This window comes from Panthera tigris, chromosome E1 (genome assembly GCF_018350195.1).
Source record: "Panthera tigris isolate Pti1 chromosome E1, P.tigris_Pti1_mat1.1, whole genome shotgun sequence".
Classification (NCBI taxonomy): Eukaryota; Metazoa; Chordata; class Mammalia; order Carnivora; family Felidae; genus Panthera; species Panthera tigris.
The window spans coordinates 608,262-622,216 of record NC_056673.1 but is presented as its reverse complement, the minus strand read 5'-3'; the positions used below and the strand labels follow the sequence as shown (position 1 = coordinate 622,216).

At 65.2% G+C, this 13,955-nt stretch overlaps 1 protein-coding gene across 3 annotated transcripts in view; it reads right to left on the bottom strand.

Annotated features, from left to right (window-relative positions):
• SPNS2 (sphingolipid transporter 2) overlaps positions 1–13,955 on the bottom strand; it is a 29,428-nt gene that overhangs the window by 1,273 nt on the left and 14,200 nt on the right. Inside the window, exons 3-12 of one of the 3 annotated variants that reach the window (XM_042966286.1) lie at positions 8,328–8,464; positions 4,505–4,656; positions 4,274–4,340; positions 3,344–3,486; positions 2,946–3,098; positions 2,646–2,835; positions 2,194–2,259; positions 662–760; positions 429–592; positions 113–159 (exon numbers count right to left, since the gene is read on the bottom strand). In XM_042966286.1, the coding sequence (XP_042822220.1) occupies positions 117–159; positions 429–592; positions 662–760; positions 2,194–2,259; positions 2,646–2,835; positions 2,946–3,098; positions 3,344–3,486; positions 4,274–4,340; positions 4,505–4,656; positions 8,328–8,464 (1,214 nt within the window). In that variant the 3' untranslated portion in view covers positions 113–116. Of the gene's footprint in view, positions 1–112; positions 305–428; positions 593–661; positions 761–2,193; positions 2,260–2,645; positions 2,836–2,945; positions 3,099–3,343; positions 4,095–4,273; positions 4,341–4,504; positions 7,893–8,327; positions 8,465–13,955 lie in introns of those variants that run through there. The other 2 variants (XM_042966285.1, XM_042966284.1) reach the window with 2 other exon arrangements.

The following is a 13,955-nucleotide window of genomic DNA, read 5'->3' as shown; positions in this document are numbered from 1 at the left end:
GAGGTGCCTTTGGAGAAGCTGTTCCTGCTTCCAGAACATTCCCCAGGGCCCTGCAAGGTGCTCCCTGACCCCGCCCCACCCCCCAGGGGCCCCTCCACCCGGCTGCACTCACGGCCTCAGACTTTGACGGGTGCGGGTGGCATCGCCAGCTGGTTCACCCTGGGGGAGAGACGGGCGGGGGTCAAGGTGGCGGATCAGCTGCGGCCGGGCCCGGGCACTGCTCTGGCGCATCGCATCTCGGGGGCCGGCTGGCCGGACGTGCCGGGCAGGGACCTCGTCAGCCCCAGGGGAAGGTGGGAGAGCCCAGGGGTGGGGAGAGAAGAGGCAGGAGTGAAGAGGAAAAGAGAGAGAAGTCAGAAAACTGGAGGCGGAACTGCAGGCACCCCCCCCCCCAACACTCCCCCCGGCAGCCCACCCGGCCCACTCACTGCTGCTCGGCCTTGGCGCGGTCGCCCAGGAAGAAGAGGGCCGTGGCCAGGAAGAACATGCCGCCCAGGACCACCACGAAGGGGCAGAGCATGAGGGCGTAGCCCAGGCTCAGGAACTCCCAGAGCGGGGAGTCCTTGGTGCTCTGGCGGATCAGGTCGGAGATCTGTGAGGGCGGGGGCGCGTCAGGGGGCGCCTCCCGAAGCCGCCCCCACCCGGCCTCGCCCCTACTCACAAAGCCGATGAGGTAGGGGCTCCCGGCGTCCCCCAGCAGGTGCGACGTGAAGCTCTGCAGGGCCACGGCCGTGGCCCGTCGCGTGGGGATGACCACGTACTGTGTGAGAGGCGGCAGGTCAGAGGCCACGTCCCCGGGGCCACCGCATCCCCCTGCCCCCGCCCCACGCCGGAGGACAGGCTGCTCGAGGTTCTGCACGGGGCTTGTGCTGGGTGCCGTGGTCCTGGGAAACTGAGGCCCACGGGCCGCGGCAGCGCCGGGACCAGAACCCTGGCCTTGGCTTCACGTGCCCGTGAGCTGAAGGCCACACGGGTTTCTCCCCAGGAAGACCCAGCAAGGCCCAGGCTGGCAGGGGAGGGGGTGAAGCTGGTCTGCCTGGACCGGCCTCCACTCCCACCCACTGGTGCCCCCAGCTCCCCAGGCCAGAGCCCAGCTCCAAGTATGCAGAGCCCCCCCTGTCCCCGCAGCGGCCACGCCCTTGGGGACCCGTGTAACAGGGCTGGGGGAAGGGCAGCTGCATCCGATGGGATCGCGTGGCCCCGTTTCCAGCACTGATTAGTCATGTGGCTGTGACACTTAATAAAATGGGACGTGATTTCCCTGGGACCCAAACCCTGCCTGCAGCTGGGGCCGCCCCTGGGGGGCGGAGGCAAGCACAGGGGTCCTGCCCAGCACCAACAGCTTCACCTCCCCCCTGCCACCTGCCTGGCTCCACGCTGGGCCACGGGGCTGCGTCAGACCCCCCCCCTCCCCAGCCCCGTGTCCCCCGGCCCACCGATGGAGGTGGAACAGGGCAGGCTTCCTGGAGACCCGGCAGGGCCCCCGGCGGCAGGCAGACTCTGATCTCTCCGGCTGTCCCGTATCGTGGCCCCAACCCCCACGTGACCCCCAGGAGGTCTGCCCTGGCGGCTCCTGGACTCTCCCCACTGTAGACCCCGCGTGCCCTTCTCCCACCCCTCCAGGCCCTGGCTGGGAGGATCCCTGGGAACAGGAGCAGCGGTCACCCTACCCCCAAACCGCCACCCCTCAGAGACGGCAAGTTAGCAGGGCCGCACCCCCTCCCGGTTTCTCCAGGGACACAGCCCCCGCCACTGCTCAGACGGCCCTTTGTGCCCGGCTGGCTGGTCTGGAACCCATTGTTGGCCCTGTGAAGACGGCCTCTGTCCACCCGGCCCAGCCGCCGGCCCTCGGGCAGGCGCGCCTGGGACCCGAGCTGGGCTGGGAGGGCAGGGCCCGTGGAGCTCAGGCCGGGGGAGGGGGCTAGCCTGGCACTGCCGGCCTCCCGGCCACGCCGAGCCTGCACACGTCCCCCTCCCCGCCAGTCCCACGCCCGTCCCTCCCGCTGGCCCAGCCCCCGGTTTCAGCCCCGAAGCCTGATCCCTTCCCTGCCTCCAGGCCCACCTTCCCCGCCGGCCTGGCTTCCTGCCCACCCCCCACCAGCCCCTCTGGCCTCCCGTCCCTTCACCGCCCTCTCCAGCTGCCCCCGGAGACAAGAGGCCCGGGTTGTCACGAGGGAACTCTGTCTGCCTCACCATGAGGATGTCCGCGGTGATGGCCCAGTTAGAGAACAGCAGCGTCTCCCCAACAAAGATGCAGACCTGCCCAGGAGAGACCGGGCAGCCGTCAGGGCCCCACCCCCACCCCCAGCAGCCCCACGCTGTCCCCAGACCTGCCCAGGAGAGACCGGGCAGCCGTCAGGGCCCCCCACCCCAGCAGCCTCAAGCTGCTCCCTGCACCCTGACTGCCAGCAGGGAGCCCCCCCCCCCAAGCCCCCACACCCCCCTTGGGGCCCCGCATCTCTCAGCAGGCGAAATTCCTCAGGCTCAGAGCAGTCGACAGGGTCCAGGAGGACCCCAAGGCGTGCCGGTGGCCTGGACAGGCCCCGGAGGGAGCAGGGCAGGCAGCGGACTTGAGCCCCCCCCCCCCCGCCCCCAGGGGAGGGGGCCCGCTCGCCCCACCACCTGCCCACCCCCGTCGCACTCACGTAGGCACCCACGATGCTGCTCTTGGCGGCCACGAAGATGAGGCAGACGAAGATGGCGGAGCCCAGCATGCCCACGGCACACACCAGGGGGTCGGCCCGCTGGGTCCGCAGGCGGCACCATCGCGTGGCTCCCGCCCCCGTGACGACACCCAGGAAGCCAGTGAAGCAGGTGATGGCCCCGAAGATGAGGCTGTGGGGACAGAGGGCAGGAGCCGTGGGTCGGCCGGGGGCAAGGCTGGGGGAGGGGGGCGGAGGGGGCGGCGCTGGGCACGGCTACCCCCCGCCCCCACCCGGCCCTACCTGTCCTTGGCCCCGCACGGCGGGCTGCTGCACGAGTCTGCTGTCTTCTGCACGACCTGAGCTCGGTGCAAGTACAGCGGGATCCACATGCCCAGGGCCCCTGTGGCGAAGGACACGGCCGACGTGGCCAGGGAGGAGAAGACGTAGCTGCGGCTGGGGAGAGGCCAGGACGTCACGCTGAGCTGGGCTCCCCCCCCGGGCTCCCCCCCCGCCCCCCCACCACCCCCAGCAGCCCTCCCCGCTCCCCCTCAGGCTCAGGCTGCTGGGATAAGCATCAGGGGCCCCAGTGAGCACCTCGAGCAGCAGGGAGCAGGGGGGCCGTGCTGCAGGGAGGGGCCCCGCCCCCCCCCGCCCCCCCCCGCCCCCCCCCCCCCCCCCCCCCCGCCGGCAGCACTCACTTGCGGATCAGGGCCTTCATGTCTCGGAGCCACGAGGTCCGCACCTTGAGCTGCCCCCCGAGCTGGTCAGCGTGGCCTCTCTTGGTGGCCGGGACCAGGATCAGGATGAGTGTTCCTGTGATCATGCCCACGATGGGGGACACCTGGTAGGGCAGGAGTAGGTCAGGCAGGTGGGGCCCCAGGGCCCAGGGGGCTGTCCCTGTTTCGCCAGGAGCAAGCCCCCAGGAGGGCCGGGGTGGGAGGGGGCGGAAGGAGAGCGAACTGACCACCGGGCGGACGAACACGTGGAAAGACAGCCTGACAGACTCTGGAATCGAGGCTGGGGCCTGGGGGCCGGGGGCTCTGGCTGCCATGAAGCCCCAGCTAAGGGATCGGGTGGGGGAACAGAGCCGCCACGGCCCCGGGCCCTTCCGGGTGGAGGAGGACACCCTGGCGGCCCGCATTCCAAGACACCAGCCCCTCCGGCAGCTGGAGCCCGGGGAGGCCCGTCCCCACCCCCGCGAGCCGAGCCCAGGGCGGAGGGAGTTCCTCTCCATGCGCCCCGTCAAGAAATTCCACGGAGGCTGCTTCCTTCCTGCTTTTGAGGAAAAAACACTTTGTCTTAAGCTTCCGTTGCTCTGCGAGACTGGGGATCTCTGTTTCCTCCGATTGCGCTGTCCTGGGGCCTCGGCAGACTCGCCTGAATCCTCCCTCGGGACAGGAAGGGGCTCCAGGCCCCCCGGGGGGGCCCCACACAGAGGTCTCCTCTCAGCCCTGCCCTCACACAGCGCCAGGCTCGAGCAGGATGCGCCTTCGCGGACCTGGAACTTCCCGACACGTGGCAGAGTCCCTCGTCCCGTCCTGGGGCCCTGAGGCCGCAGGACCACTGGGTCTGGCCCCCCAGCTCCCCGTGCGCACGCATCCACGGACCCCAGGCTGGGGTGTCCTTACCCGCAAGGCCCAGCGCCAGTCTCCAGCCGCCTGCTTCACGCTGGAGCCCGTGATGTAGCCCAGGCCGCTGCAGAGGAGACAGCGCGGGGGACGGTGTGCTCACCAGCCCGGGGGCGGCCGGCCGCCCACCCCACCCCACCCCACCCCACCCGCTGGCCGCCACCGCGCGTCCGGGTCGCAGAGCGCCAACTTCGGGGACGGGGGTCCCGGGACGCGCGCAGGGACCCTCACCTGCCCAGCGGGATGGCAAAGTAGAAGACGGACAGCATGAGCGTGCGCGTGTTCTTGGTGAAGAGGTCGCCGATGATGGTGGGCGCGATGGTGGAGTAGCTGGCCTCGCCGATGCCCACCAGCCCCCGCGACAGGACCAGCAGCCAGAAGTGCTGCAGGAGGCACACGGGATGGAGGCCGCTGGCTCCTCGGCCCGACCCTCCCGGGTCCCCACGCCGGCCCGGGAGCCGGCCCGCGGGATGGAGCCCGACGCCGTCTCAGCAGCGAGGACACCCAGGCCCCTGGGCCCCTCCACACAAGCCCGGCACGGGGTTGGCACTGGTCTTCTGCAGGTGGACGGCTGTAAGTGCGGCCTCCGGGGGCTCCGGCCCCACCTGGGGAGCTTCAGGTCACCCCACTCACGTCCCACCCCGGGCAGGGCAGCCGGGCTGGCCCTGGCAGCACTGAGGACCCTGCGTGCACGAGGAGTGGGCAGTGCCCCCCCCACCCCCGCCACACATCAAAGCGGGAAGCCCAGCTGAGCCAGGAAGGGTGGGGCCGTGCCAGCTGCCAGGGTCCTCCCCCTTTGAGGTGGACCCGGGCCCTCCGGCCTCCCAGCTGCCCAGGGCCTGAGAACCCAGCCTGGCCATCTTTCCCCGGCCCCACCCTGACCACCCATCCGGCCGGCCGACGCCGCCCACAGGCTACCCGGCTCAGTCTCCCGCTTCCCTCCCTCCAGCTGCCCGTCTCCGTCCGGGCCGGCCCTCTGCATCGTCGACTGCCCGTCCAGCCCCGCGCCTCTCCTCCGCCTCTGTGTCCCCCGCCTGCTCGCCTCGGTCCCTCTCTCTGGGGGTCACCTGCCCGCGTTGCTGTTGGGTCGGCCTGTATCGGTTTCCATTAGCCTTTTACACATCACGTGTACCGATCCTTTGTTTAATGTGATGCCTCCAGCCTGGCGATTCCCCGCCCCCCCAACCCCCCCCATGGCCTCTGGACTGCACATCTTGCTCAGGCCCCATCCCCAAATGACAAAAATACCCCCTAACACGCTGTTTGCGAGACGCTGGAGGCGAGATTTCCTCCTCGGCAGGAGAGCAGGTGGATAGGACGTCCTGTGGGTCCCCGGGCCTCCCCAGGAACCCCCTCCTTGTGCGTGTGTCATGCTTCCTCCCTCCCTGTTCCCGCACACGCACGTGCCCCCGCATGCTTTCCAAACAGGGACGTAAAGGGGACGGTTCCGTGCCTCCTGCCCCGCACCTCGCCTCTGCCCTCAGTCACGCGTTGTGGAAGCGGGCCCATCGACGCCGGCTAATAAAGACCCGTTCACGCTTCTCCTGCCACGAAGACACCCCGTCTTTCCGGGCGTGCACCACACGGTCCCTCGTCCTCCGAGACTGTCACAAACGCCCGTGTGCGCGTGTGCCGCTTCGCGTGCACGAGCCGGGGTTTCTCTCTCGGGTACACACCTCGAAGTCAGAGGCCGGGCCGCGGGCCGCGCGCCCGTGGCACTCGGCAGGATCCTGCCGCCCTGCTCTCCGCAGAGGCCCCGCCAATTTGCACCGCCAGCAGCAGCTTCAGTAACACTTGGTGTCCTCACCTCCCTAATTATTGCCCATCTGATGGGTGTGAAGTGTTATCTCGTTGTCGTTTCAATTTGCATTTCCCTGCTGACTTGGGACCAACACCGGGCACCGGCTCCTCCTGGGACGGCCGGCCGGTCCTCGCCCTCCCCCCACTTTCCTACGGGCTTGTCTGGCTTTTTCTTGCCGATTTCTAGCTCCCGGTTTTTAGACTTTGCTTTTTCCCTTATTTTCGCCTGCCTGGAACTTATTTTGAAGCAGGGTTCAGCTTTCATCCAGGTGCACGGTCAATCCTCCACAAGCCCCCCGAGGCACACCTGTCACCCCCACGGAAGGGACCGTTTCACGTCGGCCTGCTGCTTTGGTTAAGCGGCCACCCCGTGATGACCAACGGGGCAGGCCACCTCCACGGCCACTTTTCACCATGTCCCTCGCCGTTCCTGGACGTTTTCTCTGCCAAATGAACTTCAGGATCCCACTGCCGAGGCTCGCCAACGCCCCTCCCTCCGCCCCGCCCCGCGGGGCCCGGACCGTGGCGGCCGTGAGTCTACAGACTAACTGGGGCGATCCGTCTCTCCGCCTCCGCCGGCCTGCCCTCCCTCCCACACCCCGGCACCGGCGTCGCGGTCCCCAGAAGCTTCTGGTCCAGGCCCCATTTTCGACCGTGGCTGTCAGACTCTACTGACACTCTGGCCTGACCCTCCTCCGTGAAGCCACATTGTACCCGCACACCTGCCTGTTCCTTCCGCCCCTGCCTCCGGCCTCTTCTGGGCCAGCGTCAACCTTCGGAGGAAGCCCAGACCCCGAAGTGCCCCACCACCTGGCCCCTGCCTTCCTTTCCAGCCAAAACACTCTCCTCCGTTGTGGACCCACCGACACGCCCACCGTTAGTGGCTCTGTGGGCTTGCTCCCACCGCCATCCCGTCCACCAAAGGCCTCATCACCCTATTCCACCTGCCTAGCTCAAATGCCGCCTCCTCCAGGAAGTTCTCCCTGACCCCATGGATTTCAAGAGACTGCTCTCTCTTCACTCAGGGCTCTCGGCACTTTGCACATCTCAAAGGCTGTGAACGTGGGGCGCCTGTCGCATCTTCCCACACCCAGCCCGGGAGCCCCCAAGGACGGGGAGAGGGTCTGCTCCTTTATGCCAGAGGCCGAAAGCTCCTTGAAGACAGATCTTGGTCTCTTCTCCTTCTCCCTCTATTTCCCTCTACGGTAGCCACCATGTGATTGTCCTTCCTCCGCTCGAACACTCCTGCCGATGGGAGACTCACTACCTATCAAAGCAACATATCTCCCTTGTGGATCGGAAGAACAGAAGGGACGGTTGGTTGAATGCCGCCACGGTCCGCCGTCTGGGCACTCATCGGCTCGGCGATTTCCCACAATAAACCTTCCGGCGGGGAAACACTAGTCCCATTTTACAGATGAAGGAACCGAGGCTCAGGGAGATCTCTCCAGATCACAAGGCTGAACAGACAACAGAGTTGGGACATTCGCACCCGGACTGTGGGAGCTGAGTAAGAAACACCTTCCTCGTGTTGAAATGATGCTTGACGCCCTAGGACTCTGACCCAAGGAGTCAGCTGGTTGTTGGGCAAAGAGCACACCGAGCGGGGCGCCCGGCCGGCTCAGTCAGTACACGTGTGACTCTCGACCTTGGGGACACGGGTTCAAGCCCCATTTTGGGCGTAGAGTTTACTTAAAAAAATAAAGTAAAAGGGCGCTGGGTGGCTCACGGTCAGCTGAGTGCCCGACTCCTGACCTTGCCTCAGGTCATGATCCCAGGGTCACGGAATCAAGCCCCACATCGGGCTCTGCGCTGAGCTCGGAGCCTGCTTGGGATTCTCTCTCTCTCTGCCCCTCCCCCATTCACACTCAAGCTCTCTTAAAAAAAACGAAAAGGAGGAAACCGTGCGAGGCACAGAGAGGGCCCGTGACTCACCTGGGGTCACACGGCAAGGTGCCGGCAGAGCTGGGACTAGAATAAAGGGCCCTGCCTCCTGGACCAGACTGGTTCTGCCGTTCCTTGCATCGTCCCCAAGTCAAGGCAGGTCAGAAAGAGGGTGCCACGCGGGGCTCGGCTAGGCTCGCAGCGGGGAGGCCCTTTCCGTAGCCAGGCCAGCTTACAAAAGCAGCCACGACGCCCCCCCCCCCGCCCAGCCCCCCCCCTGCTCTGGGAAGACAGCGCCTGAGACTCCAGCAGAGAGGCAGAATGAAGCCGGGTGTGGGGGGGGGGGGCGGGGGCAGAGGAGCCGACGCACCTGCCGGGGGATGAAGGAGCTGGAGAAGGTGACCGCCGACCAGAAGAAGACACCGCAGCTGAGGATCACTTTCCTGTTGAAGCGGTCACCCAGGTAGCCGAAGATGGGGGCGGCCACCATGAAACTGCAGATGAACACTGCGGGGAGAGGAGGCCGTGACACGGGGCCAGGCCCCCACCGCCCGCCAGAGGCGACCCCACGACCCGCCCGCCTCCCCGCGGGCCCAGCTTGTCCAGCGGGTGACCCTCGGGGGACTTGAGCGACAGAGGATTCACTGAGCGGTTGACGTGGCAGGAGCCACGTCAGGAGCTCACCACCTGGGGCCTTGTGGGTCCGTGCAAGGCCACCTCCTCGCAAAAGAGGGGAGGCAAGACTCGCCCGAGGCCCCACCGGCGGCAAAAGCCCCGCGGGGACCTGATCCCCTGTGTGTCCGGCCCCGGAGCCAGTGTCCTCATACCTCGTCACGCTGCCGTCCTTCTTATACTTGGGAGAGAGGTTCAGAGAGGGGAAGGGACCCACCCAAGGTCACACAGCAAACCGGGACGGAACTGGGCCTGGAACCCCAGTCTTCCACCTGCCAGCTCATGCAGTCACACTCACTCCTCACTCCCCACAGGCTGGAGAGGCTTTCCTGGCGTCTGGAAACACTGTCGTTCATTCGCTCACTCTTTCACTCATTCAACGAAACAGGCAAAAATTCCTGCCTTCCTGGGCAGGAGAAAGAAACCACAAAATGAAAAATAGAGTACATGAGGTGGTGGCAAATGCTAAGGAGGGGAAAAGGGCAGAGACGGGAGACAGGAAACGTGTGCGACACAGAGAAAGAAGGGCCAGAGAGGTGACATTTCAGTGAAGACCTGGAGGAGGGAAGGAAAACAATCATGCAAATACTGGGGCAAGTGCAAAGGCCCTGAGGCAGGAGTATGCTTAGCACATGCGAAGAATAGCACAGAGGCCAGAATGGCTGGAGCAGAAGGAAGGAGGGAGGAAGGCCTGACGAGCCAGGGCCTGTGGCCCACCGTGGGGACTGTGGCTTCTATGGCTGAGAAAGGGCACAGAGCAGGGAGTGATCTGACCTGGTTTTGTTCTAGAACGAGACAGAAGACTCCATGGGGAGTGATGGGAGGGGCCTTGGGGCCCCAGGTGGGACCTAGAGGCCCAGCAAGGCAGGGCAGGCCCTAGGGGTCAGGGAGCAAGGAGCTCCCCCAGGCCTCCCCCTGCAAGGCGGTCCCACAGCTGACGGACAGATGGCCAGACAAAGGCCGAGGGTGGGCAGACGAGGTGGCCAGTTGGCCGGGCTCTGACCGCCGGGCTGAGTGTGCACACGGGCTGGGCTTCTCCCTCAGACAGAGGCGGGGAGGGGAGGGGAGGAAGGATGGACTTGGTGAAGGAGGGGAGAGGGCCGGGCCGGAGGAGAGTGACTGTCTCCCTCTTGTCCTAGTGAGCAGGACGGGGTGTGGCCGCAGGGGAAACTGGGGCCGCGGGCAGCATCAGCACAGAGAGGCGGGACCCGGGCCCAACGTGAGCTCTGATCCTTCCCAGCTGGGTGACGTTGAGCAGGTCACCACCTCTCTGTTCTCAGTTCACTGGTGTCCTGATAAACGCCCAACGACGGACTCCAATAAAGGGGGGATGGGGGCGGGGGGAGGGATGTGGTGTTTGCCAACTGTTGCCAACTGTCGAGGGGTGAACACGCCCGCCGTGGCTGCCCGTGGCTGCGGTGTGATGTCACCGACCGGAGTCACAGGAGGTGGGTCTCGGGAGCGCCGCGAAGGCAGATCGATTGCGTAAATAACCTCAGGGACACAGATACTGGTAGAATGCAGGGACGTGACTAGGGAAGGATGCGTTCTGAGTATTTACTACCTTTGTGTTTCACACAAGATGTTTAACCATAAGTGTACATAATTCAGTTGTCGCTAAGGGTCGAGTTCAGCTACCGGCTCGCACGACGCCTGAGAATTAACACACGCCTCTCGCGGGCTGGTCGAGGCCGCCACCCCCGCCAGCTTCCTCATCCGCCAAATGAAGATAAAAATAGCAAGGCCCCCGGGTGCCGAGCGCAGCGTGAGATAAAGCTCAAGGTGCTCTGCCACGCCCCGCCCGGAGCACGGCCTCGGTCAACACCGGGTCCTTGTTTAGATTCATCCACACAGAAATTACTTCCTCATATCTAGAAAAAGAACTTGTCCTGCTGGGCCTGCCTCACAGGACCTGCCTGAGATCAGACCAGGATGCGGGCAGAAAAGCAATGTTGATCCTTCAGGACTCACCCACATTAGGGGGAGGAGGGAGGACTGTGCCCTCTGTGCCTGTCTGCTCCAAGCGGGGAGAGGGCACAAAGAACCAGAGGAAGAGTGACCCCTGTCCGGCCGGGGGCAGAGCCTATCCGTGGGCTGCCCAGCTCGAAGGGGCTAGGATGCCAGGAAAGCCACCAAGAGGGCCAACTCCTGCCAGGATGAAGAGAGGCCTCACAGAGGCGGCGATGTCAGAGCTGGGCATTGAAGGGTGCACAGGAGTTTGCCAGCGATGATGATGCTTAAAACCAAGAATACATACTAAAATATAAATCACAAATCTTATAAGCAATACCGTGCAACGGTTAGGGAGGCACGATGCTCACGGCTAACGAGAACCTTGGTTGTCGCTCACGGAACACTTGTAGACAGGCCCGAGTGCGCCCTGGACGTAAGCACAGGCTTCTCACTTGCCCCTCACGACTACCTTCATCCCACAGAAAGGTGCCAGAGGCCGAAAGGAGTTTGTCAAACGCCAGGGTCTAAGCCACACTAGGACCACGGCATGTCTGTCCTCCTGCAGGGGTGGACGGGGCCCGGGGGGAGAGCCAGGCCGCCGTCCCCACCACCCGGCCTGCGGCAGAGCAGGAGGGCGGCCCCGACTTCGTGACCCTGGCTCCCTGCCAGCCATCTGAGTGGACCGAGTCACAGGGGACTCCGGTGGGAGCAGGTCCCCACCCTCACCGCTGGGTCCCAAGCACCCACCTGTCCCCACCATGTCGTCCCATGTTGGAGCTGGGCCACCGACAGCTGGAGGAACCTGCCCAAAACTACACAGTGACCCTCCTGCCCCCAGACGCCCTGCACCCTCAGCACTGTCCCCTTGGGGACAAGGGCGTCCAGGGTCACGAGGGAGAGCAGCCCTCCCCTCTGCTACGGACAGACAGGTAAGAGGACGCTCCCAGGCCCTCGGGTGCATCACAGGCCAGCAGAGGGGCCTCAATGCAATCAGGGCAGGGACAAGAGGAAAAATGCTCCTGGCAGAAGAAACAGCAGTGGCAAAAGCCTGGAACCTTGTCCCGGCAGGGCTAGAAACTTCCACTGCCCCCCACCCCGGGCCTGCAGTCTTTGCTGGAAGAGAGCTTTCTGGGCGGCCTGGCTGCCCCACCCAGACCTCGGTGGGGGTGGCCTTCCCAGCAGCTCCCGCACAAGGACATCCTGCAGTCAGGGCATGGGGAAGCCCTGTCTTGGCTCACGTGTGCTGAGCCCACAGGACGGGGACAATGGGGCTGCAGGCGGGAGGGGTGGGGGGCGGCGGGGTTGGTGAGCCAGCCCACAGGATGGGGACAATGGGGCCCGCGGACAAGGGGGGGGAGGGGGGCAGCGTGGGAGGAGCCACCTTGCAGAACGACTTCATGTGGTGTCCCCGCCCCACAGGGATGCCCGGGGGCCTTCTCCTCTGGGGCCCTCAGAGGGCCCAGCCCCCAGAAGTCCAGAACCACCCCACTGAGGACACTGTGACCGTCTGATCCCACCCGGGGGCTGCTCCCAGGGTGCATGTGGCCCTGTCCGATCCCAGAAGCTGGTCCTGGGGCCGGGGCAGGTGAGGCCTGAACTGGGGGAGCCCTGGACGCCCCGTTGGTGCCCTCGGAGCTCACGTCCAGCCCCCACCTCAGCCTGGGCTGAACCCAGGGCTATTTTTGCAGAGTCCAGATCCGGCCGACCTGTCATTCGGAGACATGTGCCACCCTGCACCTCCCGTGGGCGGGGAGGGCGTCGGGCCGGCTCTGCCCACAGGGTGTGGACGGGACGCCCCGGCAGCCAGGCCACGGGGAGGCCCCATCGCTGCCTGTAGGGCCACCAAGCTCGGGCTTCCTGTAGGGAGAAGGGGGCCGCTCCTCCCTCCCACCGCTCAGGATACAAGCCCTGGGACGGCCCCTCGGGCCTCAGGGAGACCGGTCCCAGGCCCCCCTCAGGCAGGGGGGCGCTGGGGGAACCGCCACGGGGGCTGCCTGACTACGAAGCAGGCCACTGCAGAAGTGGGGAGGAGAGCAAGGCCAGGAGGACACTCTGCCCGAAGCAGGGCCGCCGTCTGGTTTCGGTCTGAGCTGGCTCTTCCTCTGTCCTGGCACGTCCTGGCACGTCCTCGTGACCCCACCAACCCCAGCCCTGAGCTGCCTTCCAGCGCCCTCCCCCACCACCCGCCCCAGAGAGAGCATCCCCATGCAGACGTCTAACGGGGCCATGCCTGCCCCAAAGCCTCCTCTGGCTCCCTACTGCCCCAAGACCAAAGCCAGAGGCCCTTCACGATGTGCCCCTGTCCCCCGCCCAGCCTCCTTCCTTCTGGGGGGAGGGGGGCGAACACGAGTCCCCAGAGCCTCCAAACGGCTCCCCTTCTGCAGACCCAGCTTCTGATCCGCTTACTCTCTCTTCGACTGGGTCTACGCTGCTGACGTCCAGGGCTCACGGTTTTCACTTCCAGAATTGCGAATTCAGCTTTTCAGTCCCTGTTCTTTTCCAATAAGGTGCTATCCCTGTCTTACAAATTCTACTCTTTCTTTGGAACCGTGGAAACGAAGCACATAGGACGTTAAAGTCTGTTACGGCAAACCTACTGCCTGAAATTCCTCGGGAATCGGGTCGCCTGCTTTCTGGGATCCGTTGCCCCCTCCCACAAAGGCTTCCTCCTCGTGGGCTCTGCCCACGCTCAGTCTGCCTTCAGTGGGCACTGTCATCTGTGCCCCACACGGGCCCTGGGGCACAAAGGCTCCCGTCAGGAGCCGCATCTGCAGAGGGGGCCGCAAAGCCCGGGCCGCACGGAGCAGGCTCTCGGCACACAGCCAGAGCCGGGACGGAGATCTCACAGGCAGAAAAACCGCCCACGGGCCTGCAGGCACAGCCAGAAGTCAGGGGGCTTGCCCTGGGCTCGGGGTGGAAATCGCGTCACCCCCACGATGCTGGACCCCAAGCCTGCACGGGGCCGACCCTGCAAGAAACCCCCGGAGCCCGGACGCTGGGCCGGAGTGGGCGGTCGATCCCTGGATGAATCTGGGTGACAGCTTCCTGCAGCCTCGTCGCGCTAGTCTCTTTACTCTTTATGTATATTTAAAATGTTTCATCATAAAAATGTTTACACTAAAAATACCGTAACAAGCTTCTGTGACAGATACTGGTCCCCAGGCGCCCTGCACCACTTGGCTTTAATACCGGCTTCCTCTCCTGCTCCCTGGTTTAATTCCCTGCTTCTGGCACCTGGGAATCCCCCTGCCAGTCTTAGCTTTCAAGCTCAGCTATGTAATTTAAGTGTTTTCTTGGCATATTTTACGCAGCGTGGAGTGGGGGGGAGGGTTTCTCACATCTGCTCAATCTGACACACTGACTGTGAGCCCTA